This window comes from Blennius ocellaris (assembly GCF_963422515.1).
Source record: "Blennius ocellaris genome assembly, chromosome: 4".
NCBI lineage: Eukaryota > Metazoa > Chordata > Actinopteri > Blenniiformes > Blenniidae > Blennius > Blennius ocellaris.
In genome coordinates, this window is record NC_137653.1 from 21,219,116 (window position 1) to 21,240,401 (window position 21,286).

At 40.9% G+C, this 21,286-nt stretch overlaps 1 protein-coding gene across 1 annotated transcript in view; it reads left to right on the forward strand.

Moving 5' to 3' along the window:
- suclg2 (succinate-CoA ligase GDP-forming subunit beta) overlaps positions 1–21,286 on the forward strand; it is a 119,897-nt gene that overhangs the window by 57,722 nt on the left and 40,889 nt on the right. Inside the window, exons 7-9 of the mRNA XM_080495525.1 lie at positions 1,656–1,752; positions 7,909–8,070; positions 9,745–9,887. Of these exons, the coding sequence (XP_080351651.1) occupies positions 1,656–1,752; positions 7,909–8,070; positions 9,745–9,887 (402 nt within the window). The remainder of the gene's footprint in view (positions 1–1,655; positions 1,753–7,908; positions 8,071–9,744; positions 9,888–21,286) is intronic.

The window sequence follows — 21,286 nt, forward strand, 5'->3', positions numbered from 1 at the left end:
TATTGTGATATCTGGCAGCGGCGCACAGCTCTGTGCCAAGCTGAGAGCCCAGATCACTAATGATACCATTATTTGATAGAACATGCCACGGATTGATTTTGTGAGTGACAAAAAAACCCCCGACTCATCTCAGTTGGGCAAGCTATGCTTTTAAAGACGGTGAAACAAATATTATTTTTGTCATGCCGGGTTTTTTTCCAAATCTCATTCAGGCCGAGTTTTCTGAGGGGAAACAAAACAGAAGCACCCTGAGTTCACACTCGGAACAGGCACGTGTGCTTAAATGCTTTTTTTTTTTCTCTCACTTGGCTTTAGAACACCAACTTGTTTTCATTTCCCACAGATATCGTGGTTTCAGGAGTGTGATCATTTCTGAAATAAAACACGTGGGATATGTAGACTGGTTGAGGCGAACTTTGTTTTGTTCTTTTTAAACGTGCAATCAAAGACATATGAAATTACTGGTTTAAGTGTCTACATTGTTAGCGTACTATTTATGGAGCTTTGTGTGAGTCACCCTGTTGAATTACAGCAGCACACAGTTATATATGTACTGTAGTGTGTGACAGAAAAAAAAGATGAGGTGTGGAGGCGTTAGTGTTGACATTTTGTCAAAGAGTTTGTTGAAATATCTTGTTGTGTTCGCAAGGCAAATTAAACTTAGGTGACTTCGACAGTTGGCTTTCAGACAGTAAATATTAAGGCCCTGTCTTACATGCCAGTGTTTCAAGTGCTAAATATATATATATATATATATATATATATATATATATTATTATTATTTTTTTTTTTTTTGCATTTTTGATTCTGGACGGTTTTACATTTATATGGAAATGTTTTGTAAACAATGTAGTTAGCATGTCTGGCCACTAGTTGGTGCTGGTTTTTTTTTTATAATTTTTTATAAACTTTTTTTAAAGTTTTGTTTTGTTTTGGGTTTTCACTTCAAAATCGTCTTGTAAATGGAGCCTAAATGAGTAAACCCGAGTGGTGTTGCATTTCACATTTAAACAGCACACAAACTGAGGAAACCTATTTCCAGAAGGAATTTTTTTGATGTAATGTTGCTTATTGGTATTAACTCTTTTGAGTTTTCTTACTAAATGCTGCCGTATTTGTCGTGACCATGCATTTGTGGGATGAGCTGTGGCTGAGTATTTGAGTTTCACCATGAATTAATGTTCAAATATTCTCCACCAACACTCGACACTTATTCTGCTGTACACTTTTTTTGGAGATTTAGATGATTGCGGCCTCAAGAAATGAGAAATATTGGTGATTTACCCATTTTTTTTCATACCAACATCAACCCACATATTCATTTGAAAAGGAAATAACAGGCTTCCCACCAATACAACTGGTGACATCAAAGAAAGTCCGCCAAGCACCAACTCTAAATAGCCATCCTCTATGTAATGACTTCTGATCAAATCTGATACGTGTCTCAATCCTTGTCCTTTTTGCACCTTTTGAAAAAGCAATGAATGACATTCTGCCTTTCATACACATCCATGCTAAACAAGCTCTGGCGGCGTGGTGGTGAAGGTGATTTGCCATGTTTTATGTAGCCTGTGTGGGAGTCTGAGTGGCCTTGGCGGGGCCGACTGCTCAGAGCTGAACCATCAGGTAATTACTGTCCTCTGTGGACCTCACAGGCAGCAGATCAGATTAAGAGGCTCTATGATCTGTTCCTGAAAGTCGACGCCACTCAAGTCGAAGTCAATCCTCTCGGCGAGACTCCCGAAGGACAAGGTACCTTGTAACACAGAAAATGCTTGGTTTGTGTGTGTGTGTGTGTGTTTGTGTTTGTGTGTGTGTTCGCCCCCCTGTCTCATGCTTTATGTTTGCCCCGGCATGCGTGTTCTCCGTTGGGTTGGTGCCCATAAATCAAATGGAAGATATCTGCGCAGCATTTTCAATGCAGGAGCCGTCATTCCAGCATGGAGACGCAGCCGCCGAACGCTGCGTCTCCTCGGGTCTGAATGTACTTAAAGAGCATGAACCTTACAGTAATTGCAACACATTGACATCAGCTTCTTGCCAGCATGACTTTGTCGAGATCAAAATCCGAATGGCTTCGGGGAGCGGAGCTTTTCCGTTTTTTTTCTCAGTACGCCGATGTTTGTTGATGTTTCCTAGCTGTTGATGATTAAGTGAAGGCTTACAGTCTGTCATCAACAAGTAATGAGCAAATACAGATTACAGCAGACGCTTCAGACACATCCTATTTAACTACTCAGGGTTGATCTGCGAATAACGATGAGAATGAAATGGATATACTGTATATCCATCAGCCCAACCACAGCGTCAGCAGGCCTGTGAAAAATGTCGAATTAATTTTTCCTCACTGTATGTCAGTTCTTAAAGAGATTTCTTTTTTGGTTTGCTTTTTTTTTTTTTTTTTTTAACAACTACAGCTGATATCTTAATTCATATAACACAATACTCAAGAAAAGGGCTTCATATATGATACATCTAATTTAAATGCATCTGTCTGTCTTTCATGCTGCTTGCTTTAACTTTTAGATTAGTGCACTCGGGGGAACATACACATTCCAGAAAGAAAGGGGCACAGGCCAAACCCAGGTTCCAACCTGGGACCTCCACACTGTGAGGCCAAGCTGTTAACCAATAGGGATGCAATAGACCGATACCAGAATTGGCTATCGGGTATGATACTGCACCGTACACTCCTACCGGTGAAAGCTCCATGCACTTTGGAGATTTTACGATATTAATGAGAATGGCAAGAAGTAAGACGGACTGGAAATGATCTTCTGCCGAGTCGTGTACGAAAGCTAGTTTGTACACCAGCAACTTATTCAGCAGTGACATTTGGACAAGCAGAGTTATCCCGATGTCGCTCATGAGTTTAACTGGTCAGAGGATCCAGGAGGATTTTGCTCCAAACTGTGCGACATGCAAAAGAACGTTAGAGCTCACACACCAGAGATGCGACATGCTAAACAATATTAGAGTGTGACTGATGCACTCATTAACAGCCAGCTGGCGGGTGTGGCGGCACACAGCGAGCTCAGACCCTCAATCGCCATCACGCCGTACCGCAGTGCATAGATGCAGTAGCATACTGGAGCCCTCCAGGCTGTTGGAGGTGTCGACACAGGAGGATGGACCACAGCAACGCATAGAATATCGTTTGCATATTGCGCATGAACTCGGCTTAATGGCATTTAATAAGTACTCTTGTCGGTACTCGGCATCAGTGAGTAGTTAAAGGTACTCATACCTGTATTATTTAAAAAAAAAAAAAATACCACCACATCACTGTGCAACTCTGTTAAAAAAATAACCCCCTAAAAACAATAGTCGTATTGTTTCCTGCATTCTAAGAAAACTGTTAATCAGACACTTTGTTCACCTTCACACACACACACACACACACACACACACACACACACACACACACACACACACACACACACACACACACACACACACACACACACACACACACACACACACACACACACACACACACACACACACACACACACACACACACACACACACACACACCAAAATGCCTGACGTAGTTGGGAACACCCACCTGCAATCCTTCTGTCTTCAGCTGGATGAAAGGGAGATTATAACAAATTAAAAGATTAAAAAATAATCATCCTTAATTAACTGTCTTTATTGTCGTGCCGCCTGGCCTATTACATGTTCAGTCTATTGAAATTAACTTCCAGTAATTAGATTCCGGATACATTTATTGTGCAGCCGAGCAATAAATAACGTCCCCATTGTCAGTCAACTGTGTGTACTTCAAGGATAAATTGTGAGACAACGTCTGGATTCAGACCTGCAGCTCATCACTGTTGTGCTGCTACAGCTTTGCCACATAGCGCTACTAATATTGGATTAATGGAGTCGTAAATTAGCAGTTGGCCTTTCTCAACAAGTGACAGTGTCTTTGTTGGACCACTTTAAAAACAATGCAACCACATGCTTTCTTGAGTTGGCTGTCAAGAAACGCTCAAATTCATTATTACATTTCTTTTTCAATAGAAATGCTTTGCATTAAAATTCATAATGTCTTTTAATAGAATTTTATCAAAAAGGAACAGACAAATTCTGTGTCCAAGCTTCTAAATTATATTCCTGCAATTGGTGAAAAGTACACCAGTTCCCATTTCCCACTTCAAATAATTAAGATAACACTCATAATCGCACATTTAAATCAAGAGAAGGACTAAATGAAACACAGGAGCTACAATTTATTTTCACAATACATTTATGCACACTCGCTGTACAGCTGTGAATGTATTCTGCTGTTTATTTAGGAGCAGTTTGCTGTAAAGCCATGGCAGCAGGATATTCTTAAGGTTCAATCTAATTCTCAGGATTTGTGAGAGGAATTGTCATCATCTATGCATACAGCCACATAGAAGATGAAAATAAGTTTATTGTGCAAATTGCAAAAAATTCGAAATTATTTCAAAATCTCTCATTTTCCACTTTCTTTATGGTATAGTGGTTATCAAGAAGGCCCTTTGTTCGAGTCCAGAATGACTCGGGAGCCTTATCTGGAGTTTTCATATTTGCATGTGTGGATTTTCTCCGTGTTGTCAACTTTGTCCCAGTTTATCAATATGCATATTTGGCTAATCAACAAATTACCTGATTGTATCTGTGAATGTGATTTTAAAGGCCTGTTTACACGCACTTTTGTATTTAAAGAAACATTTAGCGTTTACACAGCAACGTTTTAAAAGTGACGTCTGTTGAGACGGAAACGGAAGAAACACTGAAAAAGATGTAGTTTTAATGTAGGTCCACTAGTGGGTGTTGTTTCGTTTGTAGTGAAGCCACACACACACCTTTGTATGGACAGATGGGCAATTTAAATTAATTATAAATTAGGCAATAATGTTGTTAATTATTACAATAATTGTTTAATTTGCACTAAATACAAACAATTACGTAGATGATCTTCATGTCTTGACCCTCTTCTTTTGGCCCTAATTTACGCAAACTGTTACCGGTGCCTGGTCGTTGGGATTGGCTCCATTCTCTCACGACACTAAGGTGGACAAAGCAGCACGTGAGACGGGTGGATGGTACTTTTCCTTAGCTTCTAGTGTGACAAAACATTGTTTACATCTTGTAGCAAATGTTCCCTACTTTAGTTCTCAAAGAAGCATAGTAAAATCCGTGGGTAAGTTTCAGTATTCCCTGCTGATACAAATGGAGGTTAGCGGGTTAGCTTTTGAAGCATTCCTCACTGATGAGAAAGCTATTGTATCTAGTCACAAAGCACTATTCCAGCTCTTGTGATGCCAGTTCAGTTGAACTTGGGCTGAACTTGTTTTTTTGTTGTTGTTTTTTTTCCCCACCAAAGAAACAGGAGTTATTGTCTTGTGTGTGCAGCCGAACACAGATGGATTGTGATATGTCCAACTGAGAGGTATTACCGCACGCTGAAGATGCATCACTTTTTTGATGTTGTTTAGTCTATTAAAAAAAAGAAGAAGAAGAAAAACAGGAATCTTTTTCAACGTATGCTTTATCAAACGTTGACAAGATAAGTTTGTTATTTCATGAGTTCCTATGAATATTAATGAATAAAATGACTCCTATCATGCGGCGGATTTGTACAGTGAGGTATGAGCTTCCTCCAGCAAACCAGCAGGAAGAAGCGGCGGCTGTGATTGAAGCAGGTTTTGTAGGCAGGCTTCACATTAACATCAGCTCATTCTTTGGTTCGATTTGTTCACATGTCGCAAGGGAGTGCAGCTATTTTCCGGCAGGCATTCAACAAACGTGTATCGGAAAAAGAAAATTTCTCATGGGTGGAAGATTTGTATTTTTTTTCTTCCTCGTCTTTTTTTTCTTTTTTTTTCTTTCTCCTGTCTCGTTTGGTAATAGCTGAATTCATTTTCTAGATAGTGAAAACAAAGGAAGTTGTGTAGTGGGAGAACGACTCTAAGAGGAGGACCCAGTATGTCTACTCTCCCAGTCCCGTGTGTGTGTGTGTGTGTGTGTGTGTGTGTGTGTGTGTGTGTGTGTGTGTGTGTGTGTGTGTGTGAATATGTATGTTTTGTAAAGATGATTATACTAGTACCTAAATTCTTGTATGTCTGCACCCATTTGTACAGTTCTATCACCTATTCATATGAAAAATTCAGTGACATTGTAATAAACCTGTAGAAAACCATTTAATTCCAGTGTGTGCGTGCGTGCGTGCGTGTTATGTGTCACTCTTAAAGAATATCCCTGTTATTCATAGTATTATTATGTGACTTGTTTATGCTGTCTTTTAGCTCCTGTAGACTTATTTGTGTGACATAATTTATTGCACTTCTTCAGATGTACAATATTGGCAATTTTACCAACGAGCTCATGCTAACTGCATGTATGAAGCTTCTCGAACGCAAGCCGCGAGGTAGCTTAGGCCAAGATTCAGCTTAAAATCACCATTGAATCATTTAATACAATAAAGCAGCAAGGTAACTTCAAGGCCCCGTTTACAACACAACATTTCAAGTGAAAAGGCATAATTTTATTAAAAGAATAAGGACATTTGAATGGACAGACGACCAAATTGGATTGCTGCTCCGCCGAGGTGCTGATGGGCAGTTGCAGCATTTTAATATAGTTGTGTTTCTCGTTTCCAAGGAGACGTAGTAGGAGCATTTTCGAAAACTTACTTTCAAAAATGTGTATTTTTAATGACTCCGGGACACAGTTGTCATGAACAAGCACCCAAAACGCAGTGCAAAGTTTGCATTTTCACTTGAAAACAGTTGTGTAAATGTAAGACTGCAAGTTTGCAAGTAGTTGAGTACCTTCGAAAAAAACGTGTAGAAACAATAGTTTATAGGTTTATTATTACAATCGTTTCTATTAATCAATTCACTCGTCAGCTGGATTTTTTTTCCTCAGTGATTTCTTTGTTTTGTTTAATTACAATTTGCAACCTAACCAATAAACCAAAAAGTAATGCAATGAAATGGATAGATTTTGTGAATCGATGTCGAGACTTAAATGCAATTTCTTTTCTCCTTCCTTCTTAGGTTTGAAATTGTACTTGACTGATCAGCCATAATTTAAAAACCGTCTGTTATCTCATAATGTCCTTTTACTCACTGTGTGACCGAGATGAGCAGATTTTTCTTCTGTCTCTTTGAGGCCACTTTTAATAGCACTGACCTTGCTGCTGACTTATTCCGATTAAGGTGTACTTGTTTGAAACCAAACACAACACTTTGAACACCCGAGCATCCCTTTTGGATCGGCAACAGTTGATCTCAATAATTTGAACACACTTTTGGTATCAAAGCTACAGACGTTTAATGTTTTGCCCCCTTATTTAATCTTATGCAAAGCCATGTAAACTGGCTGCGGGCACCAGCTATATGATTACTGCACTGACACGTCAGTTGTGGCAGACTTCTTATTAAACTTGCAAAAAATGCAAATAAGTAAATTTTTTATTTTTTTTAATGTTGAACATTTTCTTTAAGTTTCAGTCGGTGTTTAAGCATAAGCTCTTTGACTAATTTGCACAAAAAAAAAAAAAAAAAAATCAAGCTCCAGGTGGCTTCATGAGTGTGGCGTCGTTTGAAATTCACTCTCTTTGAAGTATTACGAAAATGTCCATTTACTATAATAGTCTTTCCCTTAGAGGCAGTGTCGGATACACACACCTTAGTGAGCCAACCGCTGAAATAATTAAGACCAATAGGCCAAGGGGAGACCCTTCACTTCATTAATTTTCAGGTTTTAGAAATGATAATTAGCCAGCTTTTCATGTCTGAAGCCTTCCTCCCCCACTCTCCTGCCATGTTTCTTCCTCTCCCGTTCCTCACTATCTTCACTATCTTCACTCCTAACTCTTGTCTTCTCTGTCGTCGTCGTCCACATCCGTCCGTCTCCCTTCCCCAGTGGTTTGTTTCGACGCCAAGATCAACTTTGACGACAACGCACAGTTCCGCCAGAAAGCCGTGTTCGCCATGGACGACATGACTGAGAGCGACCCCACAGAGACGGAGGCAGCCAAGTGGGATCTCAAGTACATCGGACTGGACGGAAACATCGCCTGCTTCGGTAGAGATACAAAGGATGCAAGCACTCGCAACAGCACGCACGCACGCACGCACACACACACGCACGTCCCCCATCCAGTGAATGAATTCTCCCGTAAGAGAACCCCTGCTGACATATGGCTTTAATGCGTCTCTAAAGTCACATAAGTGAAAAGCTCGGACACGGTTAAAACTTCGTCAAACTAAAGGCAGCCTGGGCTCCGCTCCAGTCCACATTACAAGCCGCTTTCTGAGGACTCCAGAAGGAACGCTGCCGTAACCAATGCGTTCTAATTAGCCATAATCCACCCAGAAAGTCTCCAGCGAGCCAGATTGTTAGCATTCTCATTAAAGGCCCTCTCTCTTGTCATAAATCAAAGCTTTTACAGTGTACAGCAGCACTAACAGGTGCTCTTGCTTCTTACCCCATAGCCTCATAAACACATTAGATGTCTGTAAGCACGAGTCCCCCCTTCACGCACACTCACACACCCCATTTCTGCATCCCCAGCTCCCAGACTCTCTTAAAGTAACAACAGCTTTTAAGGCCCTGCAGCTTCCTTGAGAGCTCTGTAAGCCACCAAAGTGACAGCTGTTAAAGCGAATTTCCCTTTTATCGAGACCTCGGTCGGGGAGCTTGCCAGGACACAAGTTCAGCTTGGCTAAACCAAATGAGGTAAGACATTTTTGTGCACTTGGCTCCTGCACAAACCCAGCAGGGTGGAGGCGCTGGCAGTTGGCTAAATGATGACACAGTCCACAAAAAAAGCCGAGCCGAATCCCCTTTAATCAAAAGTCTCTTTCTCTGAAGTTGAGGGGTGACTTGTAATCAAATTTTCTCTCTGTTGCTTGACTTGAATGCTCCTGATTAGAAGATTTCCAACTGATTCACTTTTTAAGTCTGACATTTTTTCCGGCTATTTGCTCCTATTTGGTGGATAATTTAGTGCTAGATTCCTTTGTGGGTGTTCTTACAGTGCAGGCCATCTTTCCTTTAGTGCCGGTAATGTTATTTTAATTAATTCATGTCTGCTGGCATGGTACTTTCCTCTCCGGGAGTTTTGTTTTAATTTCTGGACCACGGCCGGTATTTCACGGCCAAATTCAGCCTCATCATACTTAACAAATGCATAGAATTTTCAATTATTATTACTGGATATTACTGTTAACTAGTGATAGCTTCTCCCAGCATGCCTTCTGTTTTTTTGTTGAAGAGATCATCATAAAACAGTGAAAACGTAATGTATTATGTATTTTTAGAACCGAGCATAATAGAAGGTTTTCCTGAGAAATTCAAATAACAAAACACTCTCTGATGCAGGTGTATGAAGTGTGACTTTCGCAAAGACTCGTAATATATTTAAAGCTGCAGCTTTATGCTTCTCATTATATCGGGATCCCAGTTATGAAGTGGCCAACCTGTTATGTTCATCTACTGGGTGAAAATGAGAGCATTGCAAGAATTAAACCGAAAATCAGACTTCTGAGCCGATTCAGGAGTGAGTATGACCATCGTTGACAACTGTAATATTTCTAACTCTATAAAAATGAGGATATGTGGATCTGAGGTATCCTCCCCCGCCTCTGAGTTTATCACATACTAAAGGTTTAATTCAACCCTGAAACTTGAACATACAATGCTGTGCTCTTGTTTAACTTCCTGGTAAATCCAGTTCTCTTTCCTTTGTATTCCCAGTAAACGGCGCTGGTTTGGCCATGGCCACATGTGACATCATCGACCTGCATGGGGGAAAGCCGGCGAACTTCCTGGACCTCGGAGGCGGAGTCAAAGAGCGGCAGGTGTACGAAGCTTTCAAGCTGCTCACCGCTGATCCGAAGGTAGGAACCAACTGTTGACACATTAATCCATCCACCGGCTTCATCCAGTCCAGGGTCCCGGGGGGGCTGGAGCCCATCCTTCTGAACTCGGGGGGGGGGGGGGGGCAAAAGTCATTGTCTTTTGTTCTTGTGAAGCATGGCTGCATTTTAGGAGACAAGCCAGATCATTTCCTCTATTTTGAACGTCAGAGAAAAAGTCAGAGTGACAAAAGAAAGCAGTTTCACCACCTGTTGAATCCTCTTTGATATTGCAGTCATGTTCCTTGTCTGAGCAGACTCATAAAGCTCCGTCTATCTGCTTGGTGTTTTGTCTCTCAGACAACAGCGCTCATTAGAATAGGGACCTTGGCACGTGTCCATGTTTCACCGACGAAAGGATGTGTGATTATCTGCCATCACTTCAGCTGCTGTGGCATGATAAATTGATGCTCTGTACTCTGCAGTGATAACTGGGCTTTTAAAGACTTGCCGTGGCGTGCACATTAACACACACATACACACACACACACACACAGAGGCCCACACGCAGCGTAGAACGATTGCAAAATCTCAAGTCAGAATCGTCCTTCTGAAAAGGCTCTGCGGTGAGTGGCAGCTTGGGATGTTTTACAAGCGATTCCGCTCTATGTTCAGACCGCTAATAACTCCAAACTAAACAGCATGAGCCTTGTAACAATACCGCCGCACTGATTGTGTGTTGACAGTCATCACATCACTAATTCCCCCCACTGCTGTCACTCCTACATCCCCCAACTGATCTCTGGCTGGCTCGGTACAAGCGTCTCTGGCAGCGCTCGGCTGTATGGAATACAGAGTCGAAATCCACATGGATTCTGTCCTCATCTCACCTTTTTTTTTTTTTTTTTTTTTTTAAGTTTAGCAAACACATGCTAATTCTACTTGACAGGAAATGCTTTCATGAACGTGTCTCACACGAAAACATTTTTTAAAAGATATTGACGTATCGAAAAGTTTTTTTTTTTTTTTTTTAAACCTCCTTCCAGGACGAGGTGCTAATTGACCTGAACTGTTAAATGCGCGACCACCCATCCAAATATAGCGCACTCTCTCTGTGATTTAATTTGACATGTCTGCTCCTTTTCTGAGCTGACTAGAATAAGGATAGCTTACTTATTTTTTACGTGCCTTGAGATAACGCAGGCGCCGTGAATACAAATGCACTGTGCATGCGATGTGATGCATGGTCTGCGCTCAATATAGATATTCTGCCGATGTTACACTGCCAGAAAACTCATTTCATCTACACAGAATCCCTGAATCTTTTCACCGTGGCATTTAAAAAAACAAAAACAAAAAACACAGCAGTCAACAAACTGGCGTTACGCACCTTTTGTGGATGAATGTTAAAAACCTACTAACCTTAACACCCCAGCAGGTGATGCATTGCCCGACTCAAATATCCACTGTGTGATCGATTGGTCTCGTGAATTCGGCCCAGTGGAGTGTGGAGGAAAATAAAAACCAATAGGGTAAACAAAAAAAAATAAAAAAAACGGGAGAAGGAAGGAGAGAGAAACTGCACAGCATTGAAGAGTTGTCAGTCTCACCAAGGTTGGGTGTTTATTGCTACATTTTGATATGTAAAATAACAAATTAGTAATTAAAGTCCATCCCCCTGCCACCTACAGATTAATGGATACAAGCGTGTGCAAATGTTTTACACAGGTGTACACAAATGCAAAAGAAAACTCGAAGTAAGGGTGGATTTCCATTTTTCTAAGTAACTAAAATACCATTTTATTCAAGACAGGGTCAGCCTGTCAGAGCGCAAAACACAGAGAAACATTGCCACCGGTGAAGGCGATATAAGAGCCACAAATTAACCTGAAAGATGCACCAAAAACGTCATCACTGTGTGGCTCAGTATCAATAAAGCATTTATTATCTGGTTTCATCACTCTTTGCCTTGAAACAGCTGTAACACAGTTATTTAGAGCAGTGATTCCTAACCGAGTGAGTTAAATATTCATGGGGGGGTCGCGGAGCCCTCTTGATTTTAAGGGGTATAACATTTTGTAGTTCTAAAAAGAGGTGAGTCGCATGTAATTCACTTATGTCACAAAACCACCAACTTTTAGCCTTTTACGTTAGCATTACAAGTGTATTATTTATTTAACACCATAAAAAAAAATGTTACTATGCCGACCATAGTCGACCATAGTTAACTGGGATCATCTTCAGCATCCTGCGACCCTTCAAAGGATAAAGCCGTACAGAAGATGGTAAAAAAAGAGGGTAAAAATACTATTTTGAAGTTTTTAAATATTGCAAGGATATGGACTTGTTGAACGTGAAGCTATATAAAGGTTAGCTGGCAGAGCAAGTCGTAGAAGAAAAACATTTCGGAGCTTAAAGACCCGGAGAGAATGAATTGACCAAGAAGAAGAAAAAATAAAGAGCAACATAGAATACGGTTTTATAAACACAATGGACACAAATTAGAGCTGAATGCATTTTGCAGTGAAACACTGGCCAGTGAAAGTGTGAAACACTACTCTACCAAACTACCCGAGACAGTGAGTAAATCCAAAGAGCTTATCCTCACAGAAAATGTACTCATCATCACAGAATATAACGAGGATTGAGGGGCGTTGCCTGTGTTTACAACGGTACACATTTTGGAGTCACCGATTTCGAGAACCTTGCAGGAAGATTACTGCAGAACTCCGTGTTTAATGTTGAGTAAATCCTCAATTCTGTTCATATAATCTCCGACAGACTCCGGTGGTCAGGCCATCACAACCAGGACCTCTTGTTCTTCTTGTTGGCACGCGATAGAACTCTATGGCATTGACTGTATGTTGGCTTCAGAGCCGATAAGATGTCTGTATCTCATAAAAGCTATTTTGCACATGAGTAAGAGACCATCTCTCTCCTCCTCCATCCTCTTTTATTGTTTTTGTTTCTTGGTTTGATTCCCCAAATCCAGATGGGGGAGTAAGCTGTTGCCTGTTCCTCCTGCTGCTGTGTATGGAAATAGACTCCTCCTTAACAGTGGATGGCAGGGGGAAAAAAAGAGAAAAAGTAGAATAGGATTGACATTAAACTGGGTTGGAAGCACCATTAGCATTTCAACCAGGGGAGCTGAGAAACCTGCTCTGATCTGTGGAGGGGAATGTTAATCATTTCACAATATGAGCGAGTCTCATTTGCATTTAGTTTCTCTCCCTTTTCTGTCGGCTCCACAAATTACCGCTCACCCAACCTCGAAAACACCAGCAGAAGCCAACATTAAAATCACACCCAAGGTTCGGCAAATGCGAGGAGGCAAAATGTATTGATCTCCAGCGTCGGCTCTCTTCATTTACTTTTCAGCAGCGAGGCGGCAGCGCTCGCAGCCTTCAAATATGCGACCCTTTGTTTACCATATATCCACGGTCTGCACTCCCAGACGGACCAGCTCGCTTGCATTTCACATCGTATTTACTCTGTGTTTTTTTAACTTTTTCCTTTTACATAACAGTGTTGATGGCATGTGTTATGAGGATGACGCTGGCGCTGAATGAAATGAGTTGCTGCAGGGAAGGCCATTAAAGCTGGGCTTCATACACCAGTTAGAAGCCGCCGCGACTGTCGAGTGCGTGGAATCGTTTCAGCACAGGGACAGGCAGTGCTGCTAGAAGTGTCCCACTGTAACAGAAACAGGTACTTTGGTGTTGGTCTCGCTCTTCCCTCCCTCCCTCCCTCCCTCACTCACTCCCTCCCGCTCCATCTGCGCTTTGATGTCTCGGGCTCATTGTGCTGCGTGGAGTGGAGGCGACGCGAGCGTAGCGCCAGCTCCTGAACAGCAGAGATGGAGCACAAGATGACAAAGGCGAGCCTTATCCTTTCTTGTTTGCTCAAGTACCTACCCCTTAAAGCGTTCATTACCTTAAACTTTATTATTTTCAGATGGAGAGGAAGAGGGGAATGGGGTGGTGTGTGAAGTAGGGACAACACAGGGAAGAGACTTGATGATGTGGAGGCTGTTGGGCTTCGCTAAATACTTCTAGATAATGACACAAGTTTATTTTTCTGTCCACAAAGCAATACTGGCTCAACCCCCAAATTACTTTGTTGCTTTTATTAGTTTTAAATGCTTTGAGCTGAAAGCGACTCTCTTCCGATTGGTTGCATTTTAATGCACCTAAAGTTTTGGTAAAATAGTTTTCTCACTCTCGACTCAACCTTGATGAGATTGTAAGACACACGTGCTGAAGAAATCTTCCTTGTCTGATTCTGTATTTTGTTTGCATTTCTTGCAAAAAAAAAAAAAAATCATCTCAATGCAACTTCTCTGTAAAAATAAAGGTAGAATAAAATGAAATGACCAAAGGGGGAAAAGAAATTATCCAGCAGTGTGTATCCCCCGGTGTGTGTGTTAAATATGTGCTATGTTATGTAGCTCAGCTGGGCCTATTCGACCATTCAGCTTTGTTTGATTTTAGGCCCGCGGCTTTTTAAGCGGGGACATATTTATTTTCCATGCTAAAATAAATAGCTCCACTTTCTTCATATCCACGTATAGAACAGTTTGTTGACAGACTGCCTGGATTTATTGAGGTTTCCTTCACATCACCTGTAGGCATGAGGCAGGAGCAGGCAGCAAATACCAACAGCCAAATAACCTTGTTATTGCCTTGTGCCGGTGCCGTAAAGAAAGTGGCAGATGGATGTTTTGTCCAACTCGAAATCCATTTTGTTCCCGGAGCTTAAGGCTGTTTTCTGTAATTTTTATGGGCTGGAGTGAATGATGACATTTTTCTAAAACTGGTGTGTGTCGGCATCAGGACCGCCACTATATCAAACTAATAATTGTCACAGCAGTTTGTTTTGTGATTTATTTAGCCATACTGATGTCACTATTGCATAATTAAAAATCCATTCAAAATGTAATTCCTTATTTTTTAATGAGTGTTTAACCTTTCATTGCTGTGTGTATCCTCCTCACTGTGAAAGCTAAACAAAACCATTTATTTTCCCCAAGAATAAGTTTCTTTATTGAAACGTTTGTTTATTTTTTAATGATTTTGACAAGAGCTGCACAGATAACAACACCAGTATTGCGTTCGATTCCATGGCTCCAGAGGTGATTCATGGAAATGCATAGCCTTCACGTATCGTTTGCATATAGAGTATAAATTGGGTTTTATGGCACTTAAGTACTTGTATCGGTCCTTGTGTCGGCAAGTAGCTAAAGGTTAGTACTTGTACTCTTTTAAAAAGTACAGCTAATTTAACAAATTATGAGTGTACTGTGGCTAATTCCAACACACTTTCAACACTTTTGAAGTGTCTCTGGACAGTCTGCATCCATTCATGGCCTATACAGCCTGAGCAGGTCGGCAGTTCATCGTGACGTGAAAACAGGGGCGCAGACACCCACATGCACTTTCACGCACACTTACATGCAATTCATAAATTATATAGGAGCCATCTTACATGTGTTTCTGTTATGTTAAGTGGCCAGAGTACCCACGCATGCACTGGGTGACTTGGATTCAGACAGGACTTGAGTGCTCCTATATTACTGCATTTCTTTTTTTCTTTTTTCCTCAAGTGCTCTTTCCAGATGACGAAGTTGGATTGTCGTTACAGGTGACTTTTAACTCTAAAACTACCAAGTTCCAGGAGAATATAGACAGGAACGAATGATATTCTGGAGGCATTGTTGTTATTGTTTATCTACTCCCAAAGTGCAGAAGAACTATGGTCCGCATGCACAGAAGCATCATTCCAGATAAGCTGTATTTTCTGCTGTTTCCATGGAGATTGAGTCGAAGCGGTTTCAAAAGTTGCGTCTTCTGCCGTTTTAAATCTGCCGACTCTATCTCCAAAGAGATAGAATCTGAGCATTTCTAAAAAGTTCCAACTTGGAAGTTGTTTGCAAAAAGTTGCATTTGGAGCACTGTTGAGTAAACACACACCCAAAACACAATGGCATTTTTGTGCTTTCACGATTAAACGTTGCGCAAACTGATCCTGATAATAATAATAATAACAATAATAATAATAATAATAATAGACATCAGTATGAGGAGACCAGGAGATTTAAGGCCCTTGAAGACCTGGACAGAACCAAAAGTCACTGGTACTATTTTGCACTGTCAGAGAGAGACTTCCTCCGAAAGCTCTGTCGGCGGGCTCTGTGTGACCAATCAGACGAGACCTCACCGTCACATGACTGCAAACCAACTCTCCACAGCAGCAGGTGGAAGACAATCTCAATATCAACAGTTTTGGAGACCAAGTATGATAAAGTTTCTGCTGTAAGCACTCGTTTCCAGTTCATTATGTTGTCCACTTATATTCATCGTTCGTAATCCAGCACTTCTCAACAATGCCTCGTAATTTTTCATTAAAGCGTGCCACTTCTGCACCGATAGAAAATGGTAGTGTCAAACATATTTCTCTATAATCAGACAGAAATACACACGAGCTCCTTAGAGTTTACTCGGCGGGTTTTTATATTACTAAAATGGATCTCCCTTCCACAATCAGTGAACCAAACATAACTTAGAACTCTATAGAAAATCACAATATAACAAAACATCAACTCTCCAGAAATGATGCTGCAGTTTATTTTTATGCTTAGACTGTGCTTTAACAAAATATCTTAATATGGTGTTTTTACCATATTTGGTATTAATGAAACAGCAGCCTGTCAAATATATCAGTTCAACAAACAAAATATCTACACTTCATTCGCTAAATGTAGAAGCTTTTCTCCGGTTCCTCTGAAAAGCAGCACTTTCTTTACATTTTGTGGGCAGATTAAAAGCGACACTGCTTTAACGTCAATTTGTGGGTCGTTATGATATCCCTCCCTCTTTGTGAGCGTAGCAGCCGAGCAGAAGGTTTCTTTAGAAACAACTTCTTTGAAAATCATTGAAAATGGAACATTTCTAACCAAAATATGATGGGAACTGAATGATTTGAGCTCAGGAACTCAGTCGTGATATTAATCATGATTAAGTAACAACAAGTGCCACAATTAACAACAGTCTTATTATTTTTGAACATTTTAGAGTAATTTAATCTCGCACTGTAGTTTCCGTTGAGTGAACAGTGATCTAGATGAGGAGGTGATTACTCCAATCTCGTGTTCACTACACGTGTACTTCTTAGTCAAATTTCCCATCACAAGTTGTGCTGTCATCTTCTAACAGTTGAGAGATGCATGAGTGCTGCAGGCTTGTTTGTCATCTATAAATAAATAACCCTTCTAAGTGGCTAAACATAGTTTCACCTCCTGTAGGAGAATGCCTGAAAAAAATGGGAAATGTTCCTATGATTCAGAAAAAATAAACAATTGAATAGATTTTGTGCATACACATAACTCCACACTTCATAAACGTTGTGTATCTTTTTAGTTCAACTGTAAACTCTGTTGGATTGATTGTTTATAGGTTATCTTTTTCCCTCTCATGTTCAAAAGTCTCGCAGCTCACCTCATTAGATTTAAAAAGTAAAGTGAAAAGTATGTACTTTATTAATGCACCTGTTTAACAAACCTAAACACCAGAAGGCAATTTTATTCCACTATGTGCCTGGTTTTTTTGGTTTGTTTTGTGTTTGTTTAGAAAAGCACAGTGCGCTACCTCGGGCTAGCTGCAAATAAGGACAAACGAGTTGAAACAAAAGTTGTGTGGTTGTAATTTCAGTGCTGAACTTGGCACAAAAATAATTTAGAGGATTGGCATGAAGCTGATTCCAGGCTGAGACTTGAAGTAAATCCACCAACAGAAAAAAAGAATAAGTTAGAGAGCAGGAAGGCAAAAGCATAGATATTTGGCCCACTAAACCACCAAGCAGATGAGATGCAGACACAACACTACACTCAGCTCCGAGTTGAGGTGGAATGGAATGGAATAGAAATTCTTTAAAATTCTCCCTCCAGAGGGAAGTTCTTTGTAGCATTGCTCCGCACAGAACTACACACAGACTAAATGGGAGAAAAGTTAAAATATCAATGAGATTTATTATAAAGTCGTACTGAGCAGGATTACTATTGCAACAACACATCATCAGTAGGGTAAAACTAACCTGTCTCACGACGGTCTAATCCCAGCTCACATTCCCTATGAGTGGGTGAACAATCCAATGCTTGGTGAATTCTGCTTCACAATGATTGGAAGAGCCGACATCGAAGGATCAAAGTAAGTAAGTAATTGTTCGGTTTAGCAGAAATAGTTTTAGTTTAAAGTTTTTTATGGCACTATTTTACTGGTCTGACCCACCTGAGATCAAATTTGGCTGCACGTGGCCCCTGAACTAAAATATGTTTGGCACACCTGGATTAGGAGAAGCATTTAATTAAGAACACAAATGAGTTATAAAACCAATAAAAAGCATTGATAGCATTAATAGTCTTGATCAAACCCTGTTTGTTTTTTGGTTTTTTTAACTTCAGAACAGCCAAACAATACACACATGAGTGTGTCGCTGAGCAGAGAGGTGGCATTCACTGAGATGAACAGTCAGTTTAGTTCTGTTTCCTGAAGAGCAGCTTTGTGTTTCCTCTCACAATCTGTAAAAAAAATTCCGCTCTATCCGTCTCAGAAAAAGCCTGAAATCTTCCAAATAGAACGTGATTTATTTATTTCAATCTTTTTCTCGGTGTGCATAATGTTTTTTTTCTTCTTTTTTTTTTTCTTTTTCGGAATAACGTTTTGTTGTATTCACGTTGGCGGCAGAGCGAGAGTCACATTTCCATTGTTGTGAGTTGTGAACGTTCTGCCTCCCACTCGGTTCATCTGCGCGTGTGCTAAAAAAAAAAGAAGACGACTTGGGAAGAACAAAAATATGCTTTTAAAAATGAGGATATTCAGAAAAACAAAAAGTCAGTCTGAAAAATTTGGCAGCTGTGTACCTATTTCGCTTCATCTTGGTGAGATAATCCAGGGCGGATAAGTGGAAATCAGTGCTGGTGTGAACAGAATCTGTGGGTTTGTCTCATAAGCGTGGAAGTACAGTTGCGCGTTTGCTTTCTGCTGGCTGTCGGCGCCGTGCTCGGTACGTACAGCGGTAGTCGCGCGGCTGCGTTGTTCCAGGTGAGGGAGGCATGCGGAGCGAGGAGGCGCCGCTCAGAGGCGTACGAGACGCAGATTGGCACATTAGCATTAGTTCAGCCGGACGACCCACCTTCCAGGCAGACACAGCGCTGGCTTCATTTGCATGTGGTAATGTTGTTGCATAATCGTGCTGTTGATCATAAAACATCTTTTTAGCTCCCACTGGCGTGTGTGTGTGAGAGATGTGTTTCCGTCCTAAACAACCTGCGTGCACACAAGCTCCTGACAACTCACTCATGCAACGGGGACAAAATTAATCCATTTTTCTTTTTTTTTTTTTTTAAAGATATGTTTTAAGATCAGCAGAGAGTTGGTTGGGCAACTCGTCGAGCTGAATTTAGTTGTAGTCTGCAAGGAATTGAAGAAAGTCGATATAAGTAAAGAGTAAGTAATTGAACTGAGTCAGTCTGTGTGGACAAAATCCCTTTAAATGTTCAAATAAAACTTTTAGCTGTTTTATCGTTGCACTGAAGTTTGAAGATAAGATTCAGAAATTACAAATATTAGCTATGGTTGAGTTTAGAGCAGGAGTGTAAAACATCTGGATCGTGGGCCAAAACGGGTCCACAAGAGACTCCAATCCAGCCAAACCACCAAGCAAATTGTAAACATGTGAAAGAAACCTTTTTTTTTTTTTTTTATAATTTTTTTTGTAGCGGGGGGGTGGGGTCTTAAAACATCCATATTCCAACAGCTACAGGAGAGGGTTTTTTTTACATTTCACTGTATTTTTCACCAGAAGGTTTCATTAATTTTGCTTCAGGTCGGTCATACACAACAAAGAAAAACTTTAAAGTGTAAATTCAGAAGTTATTGTGGCACTATTTTACCAGTTTTGCCCACTCAAAATGGAATTGGACTGAATGTGGCCCCTGAATTAAAATACGTGACACTCCTGGATTACGAGAAGCTTTTAATTAGTAGTACAAAAAGAAGTGATAAAGGGATTTACGTCCATTTACGGTTGATGCTGGCTCTTTTTTCACTGGTCTCAATGGTTACACATAAAATTAGGATGCGATTTAAAGGTAACTGTTTGACTCAGATCAAGTGTGTCTTGTTAGGTATGGCTGTCTTGTTTATTTTAGGGATTAAGATATGCACTGTGGAAATGACAGACAAAAATGTAATCTACTTTGTCTTTCGATATTAAGGAAAGCTTGGTCTTAAGAATACAAAACAAGATGTTATTCATTGTGAATGAGCATGGATCCATCAAACGCTGAATATACGGCAATAAATGGAAGTCTTGACAAGGATATTGACCGTGTATGTACTTTTTCTTCCTGCATTTCTCTCTCTCTGCTTGTGCGGGATTATTATGCGTGTCTCCCGGTGCTCCAGCCCTGTTTGCCCTCAAAGAAAACTACATACAATTTTACTTATTTCCAGCTCAGTGCCTCTGCTTTCATTCACCTGTGGTCCCTCTTTAACCACGTTCTTCCTTTTTGCCGTGACACTCCCGAGCCCTGCCAGCTCTGAGTCCCATCTCCCCCGTCCTGCAGGGAACAGCCTCCTATTACCGGCTTATCTAGACTCCCTTTTTTGTTTGTTTTTTGGGTTTTTTTTCCCCCCCTGAAAGTGTGTCCATTGATAATACACATGTAGAGATACGTATCTGGGCATTTATAGCAACACGCTGTTGTCTTACTGCCAGTCTCCCTCATGTGTTACCTCCTGTATTTATCCCTGTCCACATTCATTTCTCTTTGCTCTTTCTCTCAATTTCTCCGTCTTTGTGCCTGTCTTTTCTTCCCTTTACCCTTTCATCTGGCTAAATCCTGTTAAAGTCAATGTGAGGAGATCCCCTCAGTTTCATGCCTGCTAGCTAAATCCTGCTGGAGCTCTGACACTGCCTCTCTCATCCCCATATGGAGATGTCTGAGCCCATGTCTAATGGGCTGCGGCATGTATGGCGTCGCAGAAAGGCAGGGGCTCCCATCCAAGCCAGGTGAGCCAGGGAAATGTCTCGTGAATAGCCTCACGAGAAATGGGAGCCGTGTCTGAAAGAGCCATTTCCTCAGAATGCTACAGCACAACAACGTGATGGCAATCACGCAAGATTTTCTTTTTCTCTGCAAAGAAATGTAAATACCTGCATGCATCATCTCACCCACGCCTCCAGGGCCCCCCGAACAACTTTTAATTACAAGTCACCTGTGATGTGAGAGTCTCATGCTGTTTTAGTTCAGAGGAAAAGAAATCACCTCTCCGCCTGGAGCCGGTGGCCTCTGGGAGATGCCGGTCCCCTGCGATCCAAACAGAAACAATGCAAGCCACCGAGAGAAAACAAAAAAACAAAAAGAGAGAAAGCGAGCTACTCTG